The sequence below is a fragment of the Myxine glutinosa genome, chromosome 6 (assembly GCF_964187855.1).
Source record: "Myxine glutinosa chromosome 6, kmMyxGlut1.1, whole genome shotgun sequence".
Taxonomy (NCBI): domain Eukaryota; kingdom Metazoa; phylum Chordata; class Myxini; order Myxiniformes; family Myxinidae; genus Myxine; species Myxine glutinosa.
The window spans coordinates 47,541,819-47,564,192 of NC_136266.1; the positions used below are offsets into that span (position 1 = coordinate 47,541,819).

General features: G+C 44.3%; 2 protein-coding genes across 3 annotated transcripts in view; one reads left to right on the top strand and one right to left on the bottom strand.

Moving 5' to 3' along the window:
• LOC144892601 (uncharacterized) overlaps positions 1 to 22,374 on the top strand; it is a 1,198,808-nt gene that overhangs the window by 49,819 nt on the left and 1,126,615 nt on the right. The window lies entirely within an intron of this gene.
• LOC137429370 (fibroblast growth factor receptor 3) overlaps positions 1 to 22,374 on the bottom strand; it is a 65,140-nt gene that overhangs the window by 10,210 nt on the left and 32,556 nt on the right. For both annotated transcript variants that reach the window (XM_078779817.1, XM_068119322.2), the window contains exons 9-15: positions 21,689 to 21,746; positions 19,033 to 19,171; positions 16,352 to 16,459; positions 15,612 to 15,772; positions 2,315 to 2,434; positions 1,399 to 1,510; positions 24 to 123 (exon numbers count right to left, since the gene is read on the bottom strand). In XM_078779817.1, the coding sequence (XP_078635943.1) occupies positions 24 to 123; positions 1,399 to 1,510; positions 2,315 to 2,434; positions 15,612 to 15,772; positions 16,352 to 16,459; positions 19,033 to 19,171; positions 21,689 to 21,746 (798 nt within the window). The remainder of the gene's footprint in view (positions 1 to 23; positions 124 to 1,398; positions 1,511 to 2,314; positions 2,435 to 15,611; positions 15,773 to 16,351; positions 16,460 to 19,032; positions 19,172 to 21,688; positions 21,747 to 22,374) is intronic.

Genomic DNA, 22,374 nt, shown 5'->3' on the forward strand with positions numbered 1-22,374 from the left:
AAACTGCAAGTTCAGATACACACAGCTCAGTGCTGCAATGGGATGGTCTGTTCATCGTCTTCCCTGCTTTGATGAAAGCTGATACAGATTGGGTCGAAACCAAGTCAGGATACGGAATCTGACCTGGGAACACACACAAATATGCACACACTACTTTAGCAGAGACACACTACCAGAAAACTCATAGACCCAAATAAAACTAGATGGTATTCATAGAATACTTACCCTTTGTAGTCAACGTGGTGTGAGCCAACACAGTCAACAACTGTTGTTGAAGGTTTTTTTTTCTTTGATCCAATATAGTTGCCAGACCACGTGACATCATAAATGTATATACTCTAATATAATTGTTGTGTAGATCACGCTCAAGAAATTTCAAACTGATCAGATCAAGCAGTGTACTTGTCAAAACATGACGTCATCATGAGGGCACCGATGACATCATAATTGACATCTTATTCCCCATGCTGAGTACTTGACAATGGGCCTTGTCTCAATTTTTTCCATTGAGCGGTTTCGGAGATAGAGGTGTAACGTTTTTCCAAAATGGCGTCCATATCATGTGACCTATGATGTCATAATTATAAATAAAAAATTATACAGGAGAAGGCACTCCGATGGTAAAATTTTGTGTCAATCGGACCAATGGTTGCCATGAAAATGATTTTTTTTTTAATGCAGACACGCACGCACGTACGTACGCCACACATACGCCACAAGTACGCCACACGTACGCAACCAATTGCCAAACCCTGCTTTTCGCGTTGCGAGCACAGGGTAATAATATATGTATTTATATAAAGTTAGAAATCAACTTTCTCCTTATTTGCAATTGTTGAAAGACACAAAACCTCCCAATGTTAACTGCAGTATCATTCATCCCACACAAGTTATAGAAGCCATTGTTTTGGTAATCGGGCAACTCTCACTTTACCATCCGAAGCATCGAGTCAAAACTAGCTCTCATTGATTAAGAAGATTCCAGTCGACATGAAGCTGGGAGCAACGGAGTCTGACACAATGGTGGCAAGCTGTCAGTATTGGTCTCTGGGCTGCTATTCATGTCAGAGATTCTTGTATGCCAGTCGTCATCTCCCTGTGTCAGCATTGAATGATCTCCGATGATATTACGAGCTGTCTCACTCGCATATTTGAAGCATTCTTTCAGATGGAAGCAATGGATGCGTCTTCCTCAATGTTGTGTGGTCACCAACTTCATAATCCGTCATTGGTATTATTTGTGGCAGTGAAATGCTGCTGCAGATGTTAAACGGATGACACAGGGATGCTCAAGATGTTTGTGACGGTCTATGCACTCTCTTCAACCTGCAGTTCCAGGAGCTTGATTGCACTTAACTTCTAAAGAAACGTCTGCAGCACTTCACCAAATTTACTCACCCAAATTAATCATCTCCCACAGTAGGACACCAAAGCTCCAAATCTCTCCAGGCTCTCCAAAGCTCTCTGCCACCAAATACTCTGGAGGATACCAGCGCACAGGGATCCGTACCTGAGGACACAGAGTTCTTTCCTTCACAAGCATCAAGTGCAACCATTACTTCAAACAAACTAACAAAACACCAACAAAGGCCTTTCATAAACCACAGCAACATTTAACCATTTACTCGATTTTTTAAAATTAGGAATGTTTGTAATGAGCCATATTCTTGCTTTTTACACATGAAAGTGAGGCTACCACGTTTTCATGTTTTTTTTTTCTATCAGCACAGTTACAATTCACATAAAGTGGGTTGAAAGTGACTGCTGACATTAATCTCTCCTGAAATAAGGTTCGGGCGCAAAGTAGTACAAGCTTCTGGTGGATACATTCTTGTGTGGGGATATTTCCACTGCCATTACATATGATTTAGAACTACAAGAAGAGATAAATATGAGGGTCAAAACTGCTTCTAGTTAGGCGTGGCTGGGCTTCATGATGATACATTATTTTGTGAAAACTTTGCCACTAGCCCCATCTAGGGTCAATTGTAATATTACGCAAATTCATAGCAAGAATATTTAAGAACAGATGGTTATTGATCCATTCAATATGGCAACAGAAATAAGGAAATAAAGATAAATCCATTGATCATTCCGGTCGTTCCTCTGTGTTTTTTTATGTTTCTAAATAAATCTCACATAGCAAGAGTTCCCACATCTTCCCCTCCACAGCTTCTTTCCCCACACCACCCCGACTCCATCGCCACACGAGCACAATGGAAGTAATAGTTTGTATTTCAGAAACTGCACCTGCTAGTCAAGTAAATATAATAATAATAATAAATGCAGTTATTATTAGGATAAATGCAATTACCTTATCACCTGGATGATTATTAACCTCACGTTCTGCAGCCAATCCAAAGCCTGCAAGCTTGGGCATTTCCTGTTGTCCCGCCAGCAGCACATTGCGAGCCGCCACATCCCAGTGGCAGATCTACAAACACGCAATCCACTGCAGCATAAATCGTCAATGAACTAGTTATTGAAAGATAGGCTCTTTCTAATGTCAGTGACCAGGTAAGCTTAGTATTCTAAACTTGAAGTCTCTACCCAATTACAATCAACAAAAAACTTATTCTCTGAATTGCCCATTTTGACACATGTTAAGCTAAGTTGAAAATTAACAATGTAGAGTATGAATCCAAGTCTGAGTCTTTCTATCCCAGGTCTGTGGGTGATACCACCTAAATAAGGATTCGCACAAGACTTGGATCCGTGTCTGACTAAAGTCTCAGAATACTACAGTTTTGTCAGGCACGATTATGGAAATGTATATATATATACGAGCAGAAGTACCCGGCATTGCTGGGCGGGGGAGGGGAGGGGGGAGGGGAGGAGAGGGGGGGGAGGGGGACAGGGGGGGAGGGGGAGGGGGGAAGGGGAAGGGGAGGGAGAGGGTGGAAGGGTAAGGGGGAAGGGGTAGAGGGGAAAGGCAGGGGGAGGGGAGGGGGATGGGAGGAGAAGGGGAAGGGGAGGGGGAGGGGGGAAGGGGAGGGCCAGTCAACAATGACATTGCAGTTCTCATGGGAGGAGAGCTTCTGTGTTACAGATTCGGCGCGCATTCTTCACAAATAAACGTGCGACTGAGAAAGACGTGTAGCGGTCGCTTCCGTTTTGCAGAATTCAATCTTTTTTCAAAATGGGCGCCATGTACTGGTTAGATTTTGATGATTTACATGTGATATGATTCAACGGATGTTTATATGAATCGTTTAAAATATTTTTTAAAAGCCTTCAATTTCTGATATTTTCCCTTTTCATTTGGGCTTGCCAATTGAAGTCCCGCCCGCAGGGCAGGTACCGTTGCTAGTATGTATAATTTCAAAACACACCTGTTCACAAGTGTGCCTCACTGACCCGGTCCTCAGTCAAGGTCCTCATCATCATCCCGTTTCGGGCCTTCAACATCGATACGGTCAGCTAAGGTGGGCCAGCAGGGGTACATACGCCTCCACATGCAGCAGCTACACCCACATGCGTACATACCCCCACCCCCATCCACTGAGAACACAGACTACAACAACAAAACCGCCTCCACTCCCAGAATCCACATCCCCTAATCCACTCTCATGCACCAGAAAAAAACAAACAAAAAAAAGACCACCTACCCTTACAACATGCACCATTCAAACAAAAACACATTCATGCAAAACCACACCCACTCCTGCAACACACACAAACACACACAAACAAACACCACACACACACACACACACACACACACACACACACACACACACACACACACACACACACACACACACACACCTCCATTTCTCTTCCATGCTCAGTCACTACCCCTTTAGACTGAAATGAACCACCACCCACAACCTCAACCTACACCGTTCGACGTGCCTCCATAAACCTCCTCCATATCCAAAGTGAGCCTTTCAAGGCAACCTGGGCAACTTTGTCACACATCCTCCTTCTTTCTGTCCCACACACCAAGCCGAGCAAGAAATGCAGAAAAGGAATTGCCAATATACCCTCTACACCCCACCACAAATGGCCGACAAGAAACTCGCCAAACCTTCTCCTGACACTCTGCCTCCAGCTCATTGTACTTTCCTCTCTTCCTCTCATGCACCTCCTCCATGTTCTCTTCCCAATGTACAGACAATTCCCCAAAGATGACCTGTCTTGTTGCACCTGTCCAGATGACAATGTCAGGCAGCAACCTTGGCACACAGATCTCCTCTGGGAATACCAATTGTGGCTTTAGGTCTGCCACCACCTGCCAATCTCAAGCATCTAACAGCCATCTTGCCTTCCACCTCCTCCTCCTCCTCTTCTTCTTTCCACTTGGCCCTCTGACAAACAACACCTCTCCCCCATCGGTCTCCTTCTCCACTCTTTTCTCTCTTGATCTCAGCACCTCTTGTTGCACCATCTGCACCACCACCGCAAGCACCTGATCATGCTGCCACTTGCATCTTCCTGCTGCCAATGCTACTGAGCATGCACTCATTGCATGGTGCACCGTTCCCAAACCTCCACACAAAGAACAACTCTCCTCCAGCAACAACCCCCACAATTTCAAGTTTATTGGTGACAGAAGCACATCATACGTTGCCCGCAACGTGGGAGTGGGAGCCAACAATATATCTATATATATATATATATATATATATATATATATATATATATATATATATATATATATATATATATATTGTTGCGGATATGGGATTTGCATCCATCCATATCCGCTTGTAAATATTCCCCTATTTCCTCAATACTTCCCAACTATCCCCAATCCCCCATTCCCTAGTCCCATTTTCTGTAAACAACACTCTGTAGACCCGACCTCCCCCTATTTCCCCCATTAAATGTCGCACCCAGGTTCACCGCATCTCATGTAAGACAACTATAGGACATCTTGCTAGTTATTCTTAGTCTATGTCAGTTAAGGATTCGTTTCCATTAATTCTGACCCTTCGTTGCACCAGAATGTGATTGTATGGCACCGTTAGGAAGTTTAGGACCTCCCAATACCTCCCCGCAGCTCTTCCTCACGGTTCAGCAACAACAACACCAACAACAACAGCAGCGGCGGGCGCGGGGAGTGCGCGTCCTCACTCCGGCTTGGTTGGTAGGGGGTGTTGGGAGGGCACCAGGCCTTTCCAACGAGCCGCCATCGAACATGTGCTCGACGGGGTTACCAAATAGGGGCTCCTTGTCAGCTCCTCGTCAAGGGCGGAGCCCGGTAACCCCCGCACCCAATAGAAGCGGCGGACCGGTCCCATCTGGGGCGGAGCCAACCAGCCGAGGGCGTGTCACTCCCCGCTGAGCATGCGCAGGAAGAGGGAGGTGACGTCAGATGCGCGCTGAGCTTGAAGCAAGAGAGACGTCCCTTCGGAGCGCTGTGACACCTCCCCGCATCTCTGGACTGGACCGTGCTTGATCCGGTCCCTGAGCCAAGGTGCACCATGTGCTATCGACTGCCTGTCCTTCCCTGCCATCAATCCCTGTGTAAGTCAGCCTTGTTCCGTTTGTCTGTGGTCTGTCTGGGATAGATAAGATTGTATCTAAGTGCCTATCTCTTCTGTGTCTTTTACCTCACTCTACCTTGTAATCTACCCCTTTTCTCCACCACTAATTATATCCTCCTCCGGAGGTCTTGAGAACTGTACCCCTTGCGTCGTTTCATCTATCCCAGTCGTTGTGTCCTTTCCATCATTGATTTAGCATAGCGCGATTTGGCCAACGTTCGAGTGGAATCGGGTGAGTTGGGGAAGAATCGGGGGAACTGTTAGGTCGCGGGGGACCATCCGCTCGGCCCATCATAACATCTAAACCGCGATCCGTAACAATATATATATATATATAAATATACATATATATACATATATACATATACGCCCTCGGCTACGCCCTCGCCCTCGGCTCGTTAGCTCCGCCCCAGATGGAATCGGCCCGCCGCTTCTTATTGGGTGCGGGGGGGTTACCGGGCTCCGCCCTTGACGAGGAGCTGACAGTCAGCCCCTGTGTGGTAACCCCGTCGGAGCACATGGGCAATGGCGGCTAACCAAGCCGGAGTGAGGACGCACACTCCCCGCGCGCTGTTGTTGTAGTTGTTGTTGTTGTTGTTGTAGTTTCATGAGGAAGATGGGAGGAGGTATGGGGAGGTCCTAAACTCACTACTGGTGCCATACAATCACATTCTGGTGCAACGAAGAGTCAGAATTAATGGAAACGAGTCCTTAACTGACATAGACTAAGAATAACTAGCAAGATGTCCTATAGTTGTCTACGTGAGATGCGGTGAACCTGGGCACGACATTTAATGGGGGAAAAAGGGGAAGGTCGGTTCTACAGAGTGTTGTTTACAGACAATGGGACTAGGGAATGGGGGATTGGGGATAGTTGGGGAGTATTGGGGAAATAGGGGAATATTTACAAGCGGATATGGATGGAGGCCAAATCCCATATCCGCAACATTGCACCCTTCTCTACCCTCGGGGCGTCCCGACCCGATAAATTTTTACCTACTTTAGTGTGGCAATCAGATGTAGTTCCCTCTACTATTAACTCTACCCTGAGTGCGACAGTTTTACAGATGTTCACAAATGAGTAAATATGTCCCCCTGCGACGTTGCACCCTTCTCCTCACAGAAACACACCCACAGGATAACCGAATCGCGGAAAGAATTCTCAAACTAAACATACAGCTGGTAGGGAGCATTATTTACACAAGACTACGCTGATATTTACACTACGATCCAGGACCTGTTTTTGGAGGAACACATGCAGATGCTATGCATAGAGAGAGCACGCATGCCAGCATCGATACACTAACCCACGAGTGCTCTGTGGCCTTACGGCCTTTAATAATGTGCAGAGCACCCCATCCAAGCACCAAAAGCACCACCCCATAACACAGTCAGCACCATCCGGTGCACCAATAAAATGTTCAACAATCACCGGTGGTGTCGCAGCCGGCCGATGTTCTGCCGCTGGTCTTGCCTTCATGTGGTGCACTTGGCCTTCTTGCTTCTTTAAAAATAAAGAAAGGCGCCAACCGCGTCCATTTCTGAATTGGGGCCGTCAGGGGGCCAACTATTAGTGGTTCACCTGTATGGCATAGGTGCCACGTTGACCCATAGGTCCATCCACGGGTGGTGCTTGGCCGCAAAAGAACTGCGGTCCATTGTGGGTGGCCACCAAAATTGCGGTCCATATGGTGTATCGATCCCGGCAGCAAGCAGCGAAAGTGCAGGCCCACAACTGCGGAGCCAGCACCTCTCTCTCCTCTCTCTCTGCCCCAAAGCCAGATCCTCGGAGGTGGGAGACAAAAGAAGCAGACAAGTGAGTAAGGTGGTAAGGGCGCAAAAGTGCACGCAACATTAGGTACTGCACACTAGGGGCACATGGGAACCAGGTGAGACAGGTACGTTCCTACCGTACGCCCCCCCCCCCCAACCAGGTAACCTACATTGCCCCTCCCTTACCCCTTACTGTATCCACAAAACACAACACTACCCATAAACATCTACTTTACAAATCAACAAACGTCCCTACTGTCTTCCCCGTTCCTCCCATAAACCAAATTCGTCTTCTCTCCCTCCTAACCAATCAAATTTGCCATTTCCAACTCGACATCATAATTTGCCATCACCAATTCATCATCAGTCCCTCCTAGGGAGGGAGAGATGGAATCACCCCAATGTCTCATCCACGTCGTGATGCGTCTCACAAATCCAAACAGCAATTCTCCTTTCCTGCACACAGAACAAAGAAACACAGGTGTGGAGTCATCATCACCACCTCAGGTAAGTGGCTGCGTATGGTGCGATAGGTTCATCAATCCTAACTATTTCCTAAATGACTTTAACAACTTTACATTACCCGGGGTCTTTCTCCTGCCAAACCATTGGCCCTCTCTTACACTATGGGTTCTAAAAACCAATTCCCATTGACCAAACTGTGGTGCTTTTCAATTTGGGGTCTCACTCCCCCGATTCATCTCCCGGTGCCCTCGCACAATTTCTGGGCCGCGATGTGTCGCTCTCCCCGCAGGTCTACCCACCTGCACACCTCCACCACTGCAGTTGCCTCCGAGCTTACCTGCTCCTTACCCTAACCTAACTACCTGGGGAAGGCCCTCTGGCGCTCTCCCCACTCAGTGCCCTCTCTGGCACTGGGCTACCCGGGTCCGTCCTCCGGATCCTCGGGCCCCACTGACACTAACGGCTCCCAGAGCCCACCTGCGGCCTCACCTGGCCGACATCCTCACAGTGGTGGAGGTGCCCAACCAACTACACCACACTAACAGGCTACACGCCCAGCCATTTCCACAACACTAATGCACCCATCCACAATACCATTCTGCAACCGCACCACAAATGCCAATATCCAACCACAATTTACCTATACCCTCTACCTAACACTTACACTACCCGCCCCGGGTACTCGTGAAAGGGGTCCACTCTTCCCCCATCCACACCTTCGCACCATGCACACCACCCCGTACCACTTACTCCAACTCTCTCCACACCACTCATTCTCTGCTCCATATATTCCACACACCTGTACTTGCACACCTGTGCTCTCACACCTGATGCCACCTGCACCCTTCTCTCCCCAAGCGCATTCGCGCTGATCCACCACACTCACTACTCATCCACTGCTCCACACACCTGTCCAGTTGCACACCTGTGCAATCACACCTGTTCAATTCTCAACCACACGGCATCATCTCATCTAACTACTCCCCTCTAAAACTTGCGCTTCCCAGTCGTCCCTTTAAACTATTGCGCTCCCTCGTCATTATCATCCACCCTAATCTACCTGCGTCCCCACTACAGGTATCAGTCACTAACTAAACTTAACGTTACCTAATGTCATCTTCTAGGGCCCTATCAATATAACCTAACCCACCCGGGCTAGTTTTCACTGCCATACACCCCATAAACTATAGCGCATTTGCCCCACCATGGGAAGGGTGGCAGGGATGACCCTTACCCACCGTCATACGGCGCGAGTGGGACCTTGTGGCACCACCTCGTATGCGAGTCGTTGCCCGCCTGCCGGACCCCGTGCGTCGCCCCTTGCGGGGTCAGCGCGGGGCCGAACCGGCCGGGCCCCCACAGTACATTACCCCCAAGGGGCTCTCGTGCCTCCCCGGTCCCTCCAACAACTACCCTGTTGGTGTCGATGCATGGGTCACACCTCCGCAACCCGCTACCCATTCCATACCACCACAACCTTGCTCACCCACACCTCGCACCTCTCGTTCCATACCCTCCGGACCAGCCATACACCTCACTCTTGGCCTCTCACGAACATCCGGGTCTATCTCGACCCCCAAGCTTATTAAATCACCTGGCGCATCATACGCACGACCATATTGGTCACCACTTACACCGGGTCCTCTTTCTCTTCGCTTCTCCTCCATCACCTGCGAATCCCTCATCCGGTTAATGAGCACATCATCACGATCCGAACACAGACTTTGGACCAATTCTTTACCTCCTCCTTTATCTCTTTCTTATCTCTCTCCGTCGCTTCTTAATTTCGCTCACCCCTTCTTCCACTTCTTCTAATTTCTGCTTCACCTCCTTCATCTCCTCGTGCGCCCTTCAAAGTTCTTCCTCTAACTCCACTTCATTTTTTTCTATGTGCTCCCGCACCTCCCGCTCTTTAACCTCCATCACCTCTACCACCTTGTTCATTTTCCTCGTCAAGTCCTCATGTACTGTCTGACACTCTTTTTTAATTACCCCTACGTCCTTTTTCATCTCCTTCTGTGTCGATTTTAACCCCTCTATTACCGCTGTGTTCTTCTTTACCTGTTCCCCAACTCCTTTTGTCCCACTGTCAGTTGTTCTACTCCCAGCGTCAACTCCTCTATACCACCTTGCAATTTTACAGTCCCCTTTCTCACCTCCTTCTCCATGCGCTCCTTACAGTGCCTCACCTCCTCGCGCCACTCCTCCGACCTCCTCACTCACTCCTCTTCTGATCTCCTCTCCCATCACTTGCATCTCCTGCCCAGATGCCACCCTCATCTGCTCCATTTCCTTCCTGTGAGCATCCAGTTTGGTTTCTACCCCCATTCTGACCTCCTCTATCTGCTGCCCCATTTGTTTAACTTCCCTTTCCGCTTGGTCCCTCATGTCCCTCAATTTGCCTTCCATACTGTTTTCTAACCCCTCTAACCCATTTTTCACTCCCTCTATCTGATTCTCCTGGCAGCCATTCTATTTTCCACCCCCATTAACCCATGTTTCACCCTTCTATCCCATTGTCTAACCCCTCTAATTTCTTGTCTAATCCCTCACCGGTACCCCTCGCTTCGTCCCTCATTGCCCCCATTTGGCCCTCCAATCGCTCACCCAATCGCTCACTATCAGCCCTCATTTGCTCACTATCAGCCCTCATTTGCTCACTCTGAGCATCCATCCGATTCCCCAATTGCTGACTATTAGCCCTCATATCGTCCTTCTGCAGGTTGAGGGACGCCTGCATTTGCGCCATAAATTGCTCCATGAGGGCCTGCATTTGGGCCATCCCTCCCACTTGTGCAGCGGGTGCGGCCGCCGTAGCTATGTGCGAGGCGCCATTTTGTGCGCCCTGCAACCTCGTGCGCAAGGACGCCATTTTGCGACTCTGCTACCCTCACTGCTTCGCTCTCATGTCCCTCATTTTGGTCCTGGATCGACCCTGCCTCACTCTCCTCTACCGGAACCCAGCCGTCTTGGTCTGCCATAGCGCGACTTTCAAAATTCGGGTTTTTATTTTTTTTTGTATAACACAATCAAATTTCGCCGTTATAATTTCGAGCGCGTGAAACGCGCTCCGGATCGGATCCCACTTCCCGACACCAAATGTTACTCTAATAGTACAATTGGTGTTCCAAAATTTGGGCCTAACAATTTAGTCCCAGGTCCGAATCCAACTCCTCGACACCAAATGTTACAGACGCGGTTTTGGATGTTAGTTTACCGAGCGGTTTGGTATGACCGCGTCTGCACAGTTTACCCGATTCTACTCGAACGTTGGCCAAATCGCGCTATGCTAAATCAATTAAGGAAAGGACACAACGGCTGGGTTAGATGACACGACACCAGGGGTACAGTTCTCAAGACCTCCGGAGGAGGTTATAATATTTCTATGCAGAACGTTTAGATTACACTGACAAGAGGTACAACATAGGAAGGTGGGCACTTAATCACGGTCTTATAGTAGCCCCGACAGACCACAGATAAACAGGACAAGACTGACTCACACAGGGATTGATGGCAAGGAAGGGCAGGTAGTCGATGGATAGCACAAGGTGCACCTTGGCTCAGGGACAGGATAAAGCGCGGTCCAAAAGATGCAGGGAGGTATCGTCGCGCTGGAGGTGGCGTCTGTTTCTCTTCAAGCTGGGGGCGCATCTTACGTCACCTCCGGTAAGTGGCTGCGTATATCCAGCGGGGAGTGACACGCCCTCGGCTCGTTAGCTCCGCCCCAGATGGAATCGGCCCGCCGCTTCTTATTGGGTGCGGGGGGGTTACCGGGCTCCGCCCTTGACGAGGAGCTGACAGTCAGCCCCTTCGTGGTAACCCCGTCGGAGCACATGGGCAATGGCGGCTAACCAAGCCGGAGTGAGGACGCACACTCCCCGCGCGCTGTTGTTGTAATTGTTGTTGTTGTTGTAGTTTCATGAGGAAGATGGGAGGAGGTATGGGGAGGTCCTAAACTCACTACTGGTGCCATACAATCACATTCTGGTGCAACGAAGAGTCAGAATTAATGGAAACGAGTCCTTAACTGACATAGACTAAGAATAACTAGCAAGATGTCCTATAGTTGTCTACGTGAGATGCGGTGAACCTGGGCACGACATTTAATGGGGGAAAAAGGGGAAGGTCGGTTCCACAGAGTGTTGTTTACAGACAATGGGACTAGGGAATGGGGGATTGGGGATAGTTGGGGAGTATTGGGGAAATAGGGGAATATTTACAAGCGGATATGGATGGAGGCCAAATCCCATATCCGCAACAATATATATACGTATATATATACATACATATATATATATATATATATATATACATACATATATATATATATATATACATACATATATATATATATATATACATACATATATATATATATATATACATACATATATATATATATATATACATACATATATATATATATATATACATACATATATATATATATACATACATATATATATATATATATATACATACATATATATATATATATATACATACATATATATATATATATATGTATGTATATATATATATATATATACATACATATATATATATATATATACATACATATATATATATATATATATACATATATATATATATATATACATACATATATATATATATATATACATACATATATATATATATATATACATACATATATATATATATATATATACATACATATATATATATATACATACATATATATATATATATATATACATACATATATATATATATATATACATACATATATATATATATACATACATATATATATATATACATACATATATATGTATATATATACATACATATATATATATATACATACATATATATATATATATATACATACATATATATATATATATATACATACATATATATATATATATATATAAATATACATACATATATATATATATATATATACATACATATATATATATATATATATACATACATATATATATATATATATATACATACATATATATATACATACATATATATATATATATATACATACATATATATATATATATATACATACATATATATATATATATATATATACATACATATATATATATATATATATACATACATATATATATACATACATATATATATATATATATACATATATATATAATATATATATATATATATATATATATATATATCTATATATATAAAACACAGTTTGTGTGTGTGTGTGTGTGTGTGTGTGTAATGTTACCGATAGACTCCGAAACGGAGAGGCTCACGTGCTTGATATTTGGCATAGGCATGGCCATTGAGCCTGGGACGAACATGGCTGAGGCCATATTTGACGAGATCCATATTTTTTATTCATATTTACCTCAGCGCATTTCAGTGAAGTACCCGCTAATTTCAGCCAGTGCGAGCAGCTCGCTGATTCGCTCAGAGCGATCACGTGATGTTCCATCCCGTCACACGTCACACGTTTGCACGTGATTCAGGGCGAAAAGCCATTGCGTTTTTCACCTTTATACGACCGTGTTTTGTGTCGATTTTGTGCGATATTAATTAAATTTTAATTCATATTTCGTGTTTACGAATTCGAATACGAAGGATTTCCCCTTTCCCCTTTCGATTTCGAATACGAATCGAATACGAGCTTGAGTCGAGAGGGCGAATGTACGGGTTGGGAATGTACGGGTCTCCCCTCCCCCACCCGGCAATGCCGGGTACTTCTGCTAGGATCACGTGATGTTCCAACTTTGCCGCCATAATCTCACAGTTATGCGTTCGCACGTAATTCAGTTTTTTCACATTTCAGCGAGGAACATTGCCATTCACACCACATAGGTTTTTTTTCACTTTCATCTGATATTTGTGATTTATTTCAAACAAACTGTATTTCCCATCTACACGGCCATGTATTCCTATTAACGTTATGTAAAGTACATAAATTGTGTGGATTACATCACCCTTTCCCGCGTCTGACCAGAAGTGGCGACTCAGTCTCGCGGTTCGAAGACCCAAGGAGAACAAGGGGCTTAATCTCCCCTTGGTAAGGGAACGGGCTTCGCAAAACCATAACAATATATATAAAATATATACATATGAATGTATATAAATAAGCAAAACATGATTACTCGTTAAACAGTCTCATCAGTCTAATATACGTGAAACAGATCAGTTCAAATATTCAAACTGCTTTCCTTCATTGTCTTTGCACAGCTGCAGCCATGACGAAACACCTCTGACACACATTTCTGCATGTTTCAGTCGTTAAGGCAGCAGTCTCATTACGGATGAATTGTTTCAAGTCTCTAAGGGTCGTAGGATTCCTCGCATACACTTTGTGTTTGAGGAAACCCCAAAGGAAGAAATCACAGGGTGTTGTTAAATCACAAGACCGCGGCAGCCATTCAACCGGACCACGACGGCTAATCCATTTGTCTGTAAAGTTCAAATCAAGGGCCTGGCGTACACTGGCAGCATAATGAGCAGGCGCACAATCATGCATGAACCATATTTGGCCATCATTTAGAGGGAAATACATGCTGCTCCAACATTAGAAGGTAATTTGTAGCATTCACATTTCCTTCGAAAAATATTGGTCCACCAATGCCTCCAGAAGAAATGCCTGCCCAGACGGACACACTAGCCTGATACTGGACATTGTGCTCAACAGTAAATTGTGGGTTGTCCACTGCCCATATCACGCTGTTATGTCGATTCACAGAACCAGATAAAGTAAACTTGGATCATGTGACTACAGGATCCTGTTCTGCAAATCATTGTCCATATCCATTAACCTAAGCAATGTCTCACATGCCTCAACGCGCCTGTCAAAATCATCCTCAGATAGTTGGTGAATTAATCTGGGTATGTATGGTTTCGCATTAAGGTCTTTTAGTATTCTTCGAATCAATGATCGGCTTATGTTGGTGACGTTTGATAAACGACGTGTTGATAATGGTGTGTTACTGTTGAGTTGTTGTTGAATGACCACTCTGCTTTCCTCATTTCGAACAGTACGTGGCCTACCTGGTGACTGTTTTGGAAGAATGCTGCCGGTTTCATCAAACTGCTTGTTTATTCTGCCAATGGTTCTTCTGCCAATTGCGTCGGCGCCACATTCTTTGACAAGTTGTCTGTGAACTTCAGCTTAATTTCCAGATACAGAATACAAGCGTACAGCGCAAATTTTCGTCTCACGATAACCTCCTTCGTATTCGGGCGTATAATTCACAAAGAACTGAACTAATGCAAAGACAAATGTGTGCAGCACAATAAGCAAAGCTCACCCCGATCCATATCACGTGATGCACCTCATCCTGTCGTGTATCATGTGATGCCTGTGCGTGTTGAAGCGGTCACATCCATTTGCAAGTAATCATGTTTTGTTTTGCACCAAAGAACAATAATAAACTTAGTTGTTTGTTGCAGGTATCGTTCTTCAAAATGTGCCCAGGGTTTCTGGACCACCCTGTATACATACATATATATACACATACATGATAGATAGATAGAATAGATATACAGTGATTCTGGTGTACCATACTCTGTAACAGAACATCAGTGCTGCCAAAGCAGTTTATTGGCAAAGGGTATACTCAGTGGTTTGCGATTGCCTTCCCAGCAGTCCTTAGGGATGGAATTTGGAATTTGCTCAGGGTGCCGAGATAGCTCACCTACTCTTCATGAAGGACACTGGGATCTTTAACATCCACCAACTAATGCCGACAGACGGGACACCCAGTTTAACGTCCATCCGAGAGTATATCACCGCTTCCCTCAAATGGTGACTTTGGACCCATGTGTCACACTAGCATTTGCTGCATGGGTCCTGACCACAAGGATTTTGAATTGAGCATCACTCACCTTTAGGTTATGCAAGTGAGCAAGGGCAACGGCCATACATTTTCCTGAGCTCAAGATCTCACGAGATAGGCTGAGGGAATTCCTGCCAGGTTCCATGCGCCTTGCCATGAGTTTTTGCTTCAGACAGCCACTTGCAGACTCCATTACATACATCAGGGGTGCTGAGAGAAGGACAGTTCAATTAAATTTTGACAAAAGCTTGCTACACTCATGAAAAATCAGAATAATTTCGTGCCCACCCACTGTACTCTGCTGATTATGGATCAAATGGCAATCTTAGGCAAGTTTCAATCACTGAATCTCCAGAAGAGACAGCATAACCTTGTGTAATGTCATCTATCCTTTCGCCAAATCGAACCAAAATAAGACAATATGCTATAATGTATCATTAACTGGCATGGGCACCCGGGCATTGCCAGGTGCTGTCCTAATCCTGTTGGCATTTTCAAGAAAATTTTGTGGGAGCCAAAAATACTTCCCCATACCCACTAAGGAATGGGGTTTGGGATCATTTAATATTACCTTTCACGTAGGTATAAAGGCTTAGGCACTACAGAGCGATTTAAAAAAGTAAAAAAAGAAACTAACAAAAAAAACAAATTTTTTTGTCTAAAACTCTAAAACACGTCACTCACTGATGAACCGCGAAGTTTGCGGAAGATCCGTTCAGCCATTTCTGAGAACAATGAAACACACACACGAACAACTCTCTTCTGGTATGGACCATTAAAGTGACTTACTTTGTGTGGTGCATTTGGCAAGGATTTTAATGATGTGAGGATGGCCTCCAACTTGTATCAGTATCCGAATCTCTTCCTTGAAGATCAATATATTATTCTCGTTGTCATCTGTAAAAAGAAAAGAAAAAGTATTGCTTAACTCTGTTGGTGCGGCAGAATATCTCAAACCCCTTTTGCATGTTACTAACATGTGAATATAATCTCATATCCAAAGCCCTGACACACTAACGAAGGGTTGGTTAATAAGACCATAATGAAGCAAAATGAGGAGAAACATGAGTTCTCTTCGAAAAAAAACCTCAATGAAGGAGTTTGGCCATTCACATGCACAATAGTTGCCAACATATGGTTTTTCATCCATGCTCTATCCCTTCTAAGATGCTGAGCATCAAGCAAGGAAGCAACACGTACCATTTTTTTTAGTTTTTGGTAGGACTCAGCCACAGTTGAAACCACAAACCACCCACCTCCCGGACACAGAGAAGGTGCTCGAACCACTATGCCACCGATTCCGGTTAAAATGTCGTGATTATTTACAAAATAAAGCTTCATGTTTCGCATTTATATCAAAACTATGAAATAACGAAACTGCATTCATTTCTCTTTCATTATAAATGGCTAGAGCAGACTTCCCCATTATCATCCTCCTTCCCTTCTCCAATACTTTCCTAATTGTTTTCACCCCTGTCTGTTTTTCTGGCTGTCTGTTTGTCAACAGAATATCTCAAAAAGTAGTGGATGGATTCAGACGAAATATGATGGACAGGTTGGGCGTCTGACAAGGACAAATTGATTCAATTTTGGTGAAGATCCGAATCAGATAAATTTTTTAAATGATTCTTCACTATTGCGTGATAGAGCTAAAGATGCGGCAGGATCCTAAGGTCCTGAGTTCGAATCCCGTTCAGCTGTTGAATTAATACCAAGTGGGGTTGACTCAGCTTGTCATCCTTCCAAGGTCGGCGAAATAAGTACCAGGGTACTGGGTCCTCTCTCAAGGAGGTTGGTGGCAGGATTTGCACTCAGGTCGCCAAAGAAACACCTCAAAAACATCATTAGACCAAAACTTGGTGGACACATTGGGTGTTCAACAAGGAAGAATTGATTCAATATTGGTGAAGATCCAGATCCGCATCCGGATATGCGAATTTTTAAATTGTCTCAGTGATTCTTCACCATTGAGTGATAGGGCCAAAAACGTTATATAGCATGATATTTCAAAAGGTTGTGGACGGATTATGACAAAACTAGGTGGATTAGTTGGTTAGGTGACAAGAACAAGCCGATTAGATTTTGGTTCAGGACCGAATCCAGATCCGGCCCATCAGTGGGTACAAAATGTAAACTGTACAGATGGCGGAGGTTCAGACTCTCTGCCGAGTGCTGTTCTAGTTTTAATAACTTTTTCCTCAATTCAACCTCCCCATAATCCATAACACTGCCCCTCATCATTGGCGAATACGTAATAATCAGCAAGCCCAAGTATTAGTTTTCACAAATATAAACAAATTATATTTCACAAATATAATCTCACACTCTTACTATGTCTCTCCAAAAAGACTGGAGAACCCTCCCATCCACTTTCTGAACAATCCTCTCCAAGAAGTTCTGTCAATCAACCTTTTGGGTCTCACTGTCTGCCATGATCTTCCCTGGGAAAACCACATTTCCAAGCTGGCCTCCAAAGCCAGTCGCCGACTGGGCATCCTCCATCGTGCGAAGTCCTTTCTTGGCACACCTGAGCTCCTCACCATATACAAGGCTTTCATCCGCAGCTCAATGTAATACTGTTCTCCCCTCTGGGCCGGTGCTCCTGCCTCACACCTAGCTCGGCTTCACGCTGTTGAAACCAAAGCTTTCAGAATCATTGGAATCTCCCGCGATGAAGCTAACTCCGAGGGCCTTTCACTCACTCACCGCAGGCAGGTTGGTGGTCTTTCTGTCTTCTACCGACTCCTCTCCGGCCTTGTTCCCCCAGCTCTCTCTGGGCTCTGTTCCCCAAATATTTTACAGGTCTCACAAGATCCGCCTGCAACCCTCTTTTGGTTAAACTGCCAAAATCAAGACTCTCTGCTCACCTTCACTCTTTCATTCCACTTTTCTCCCGCCTCTGGAACAAACTCCCTCACTCTCTTCAATCCCACTCCTCCCTCCAGGTCTTCAAAACAGCTGTTCACCACCATCTCTTAACTTCCCCCATCCAGAACCTTGATCTCTTCTACCCCCGCTAATTTCACCCCAGATCCACTTTTTTGAAATACCAACTTTTTTCCTGGAAGTCCTTGTAGTATCCTTATGTTTTATACTACTCACACCCCCACCCCCTTCCCCCCAAGCCCTCTCCCTCCCACAGATCTCCCGATGTCCCTGCTCTCAAATGTTGTGTTTGTGTGCTTCCCCTTCTCTCCCCATCTTGTCTACCGCTCCCCTTATTCTATGTTTTATGTGTCTGTTTGATTTTTTTGTGTGATTAATGTTAGCTCTTTCATGAGCCTCGATCTTGTATACAAAAAAAATAAAAAATAAACGTTTCAGAGTACCTCAACATGGTGGCTAATGCTATACTTATTTTAGTCTGCATTTACCAAAAATTTCTAAAGAGATCAACACCTTCTGTAATCCCCTTTCAATGAAAGACAACCCCCCCTCCCCACCCTCCCTCACCCACTATAAGAGTGTACCTCGAAGACGTTTAGCCACGACGACCTGGTTCGAAAAGTTGATCACATCAGCCTTATACATATCGTATCGCTCTCCTCTTTGTATGCAACGATTCAACTGAATGTCATCCCAAAGTATTGTGGGAACCGTTTCATTCTGCTGCAGGTGATATGGAATGGGGGAAATGGAGGACATGGGGAGAGAGAGGAAGAAAATCAAGTACAAAATATTAAATTGTACAACAAGTCAGGGGAAAGTGGAGTGATGGTGTCATTGACATTGTGAACGAGTTCATTAATCTTTTATTTTAAATATTTGTTTTGTTGTATTTGTTTATATTACAACTGCATACATCAAAAGTGAATGTAAACTTGATTTCCACAAACCCTTCAACATTAGTTTTAACATATGGCAGTCACTCTGAAGTCCCAGTTCCGGGAGTATCAGATCCTCAGATTTGGACTTTTAGTCCACGTTGGACTTAGTCCAAAACGGGGACTTATTGATTGGTCTTGTCCGTCCGTCCGTGCATCAACAACAATATCTCAGATGTATGGACTGATTTTGTTCATACTTGGCACAAAGACAAGCCATGACGGTGTACATATGCACATCATTTTGTTTTGCGATGCGATCAAAGATGGCCGACTGGCCACCATTTTAGTTGTTAAAAAAAATAAGCCAATGTTGAACACGTCCTCAACCATTTCTCGGACATGCATTTAACGATCTTGTTCGAATTTGACACACAGCTAATGAATTATGGGTTACATATGCACATCATTTATTTTTTTTGAGATCATATCCAAGATGGCCGACTGACGGACATTTTGTTACTTAAGCGTGTCCCCATACATTTCTCGGACATGCATGGGATCTATTTTCTTCAAACCTGGCACAAAGACAATACATGAGTATACTATACATATGCAGAAGATTTTGTTTTGTCATCTGACCAAAGATGGCTGACTAACAGCCTTTAACTCCGTACAGCAAAATTACTAAAATCATGGTGGGGGCTATGACATTTTATGTCTTTTTCTTCTTGTTCATTATATAATGTATTGCTTGTTGTTGTTTGGTATGCAGTATGTGCATGGCTGCTGGCTGCATCATTTCTGGAAGCGCAGCTGTGCCACTGATGCAGTGCCCCCTCCCTGTTTCCAGTAAGCTGGTACTCATTTTTCTAACCTCGGAAGGATGACAGGCTGAGTCGACCCACCTGGTGTTATTTCAATGGCAACATAGGGGCTCAAACTCAAGACCCTAAGATCTTCAGCCAGCCACATTAACTGTTATGCGTAAGCCAACACCGGGCTTGATGTATTGCTTATTTGAGGGCATTCAAGAAGTTCTCAGAACGAGATTAGTCCGATGGTTGCCAATGTTTTATTCATTTAGGAATGAGAAAAAGTATATTAATTATTTCAAAATAAAAGTAAACTTCGTTAATAATAATAGGCCTACACGTTCCCTTACAAGGCCATTATATGCACAACAAAGCCTGAGCTATTATTACCAACATGTTTTTTTGTGCTCATGCTCTACCATTTTAAATGCCGAGCATCAAGAAAGGAGAAGGAGGCAACACAAACCATTTTTGTCATGGCTGGGGCTGAAACCGCAGACCTCCCAGACTTAGAGCGGATGCTCGAACCATTAAGCCACCCAGTGTGGTCATTAAATTAAATATTAAGAAATAAAAGACTTGGCCTTTCTTGGAATGTTGTATCACGTGCCAATAACTTTTGGAATGCCCCATGTAAATAGAAAAAATGTGGGGGGGGGGGGGGGGGCAGGGAGTAGATACAACATCTATCTATAATTCCAGTAATCTCTGTGTGTCTGTGTGTCTGTGTGTCTGTGTGTCTGTGACCGCTGTTTCTCGACAACCACGGGTCCGATATACTTTAAACTTGCCAGGTATATTGCTGGGGACCCGAGGATGTGCCTTTTCAAGGTTTCATATTAATCGGACAAGTACTTACCGAGCTATGGCGATTTAGCCGTTCGCCGTTCGCTTTGGCGTTGCGAATGGACCAAACCATTCATGTAAATAGAGGGGGGGGGGGGGGGGGGTTCTGTGGTCGTTCGCTTTGGCTTTGCGAATGGACCAAACCATTCATGTAAATAGAGGGGGGGGGGGGTTCTGTGGTCGTTCGCTTTGGCTTTGCGAATGGACCAAACCATTCATGTAAATAGAGGGGGGGGTTCTGTGGTCGTTGCGAATGGACCAAACCATTCACATCGAATCATCGAATCACATCGAATGGACCAAACCGTTCGCTTTGGACCAAACCATTGCATGTAAATAGAGGGGGGGGGGGTTCTGTGGTCGTTGCGAATGGACCAAACCATTCATGTTTTTTTTTTTTTTTTTTTTGGCAAGGAACGGGCACCCACGTACGGGCACGTCCTAGCTTATATATAGTACGGGCATGCCCTAGTAATGAAAAATTGTATAAATGCAAAATTCCCAATAATGTGGGAAGACAATATTAAAGGCAGAATGATCACTCAAAATGTTTCAACCATCGGTTTTTCCATCCTCGAGAATCGTGATGCTAAAACTTGTACAACAGGATAGTTGTAGCGGATCAAAGATGGCCAATTAATCAATAAATAACATGAGTGGTCGGGTGACAGAGAGCAAATAAAACCGACAGAATAACCTACCTCCTCAATAATGTCATTCAAGAGTGGGTTGGTTGCAAGTAACTCTTCCGTGTAATATCTGCAAAAGATTGACGAGGCTCATATAATATATCATCTCATTTCCATCCCGAAACATTCAAATCGATAGTTCTTTCACTAAAGTTTCCGAAGCAGAGTTAAGAATAAGAACAGACATGAGTACAATAAACTCACTAGTTCAAATACCCACCAATTCAAATTAAATTCCAATAATTTTAATAAGGGGACGACGGACTATGCATACCATTTGATATTGGACAAAGGCATATGGAATATGGTATATGGGATTCGAACCAACAGCCCAACCCGTTGATCTTGCAGTCTGCACAGCCAATCTTTCCAAGCAGCAAGCTTGTTCCCTATCAAATGGGAATGGCTTTCAAAACAAATTCCATCTAAGTGCTAATTTTTTGCTTTAAAATTAAACATACATAAATATATATATATATATACATAGATAAATATATAAAAATATATACATACTTTATAACTCTTCAAAATGTTATTTCACAAATCTAATGTGCTGGCCCAATGGCAAATGGCAAATGGATAAGGCATCAGACTCCCAAGCTGGGGGTTGTGGGTTCAAATCCTGTCTTAATTGAATATTTTTTCCCCTTACTTTTTCAAGTCTTTTATAGCTACTTGAACAAGCATTCTGAGTATTG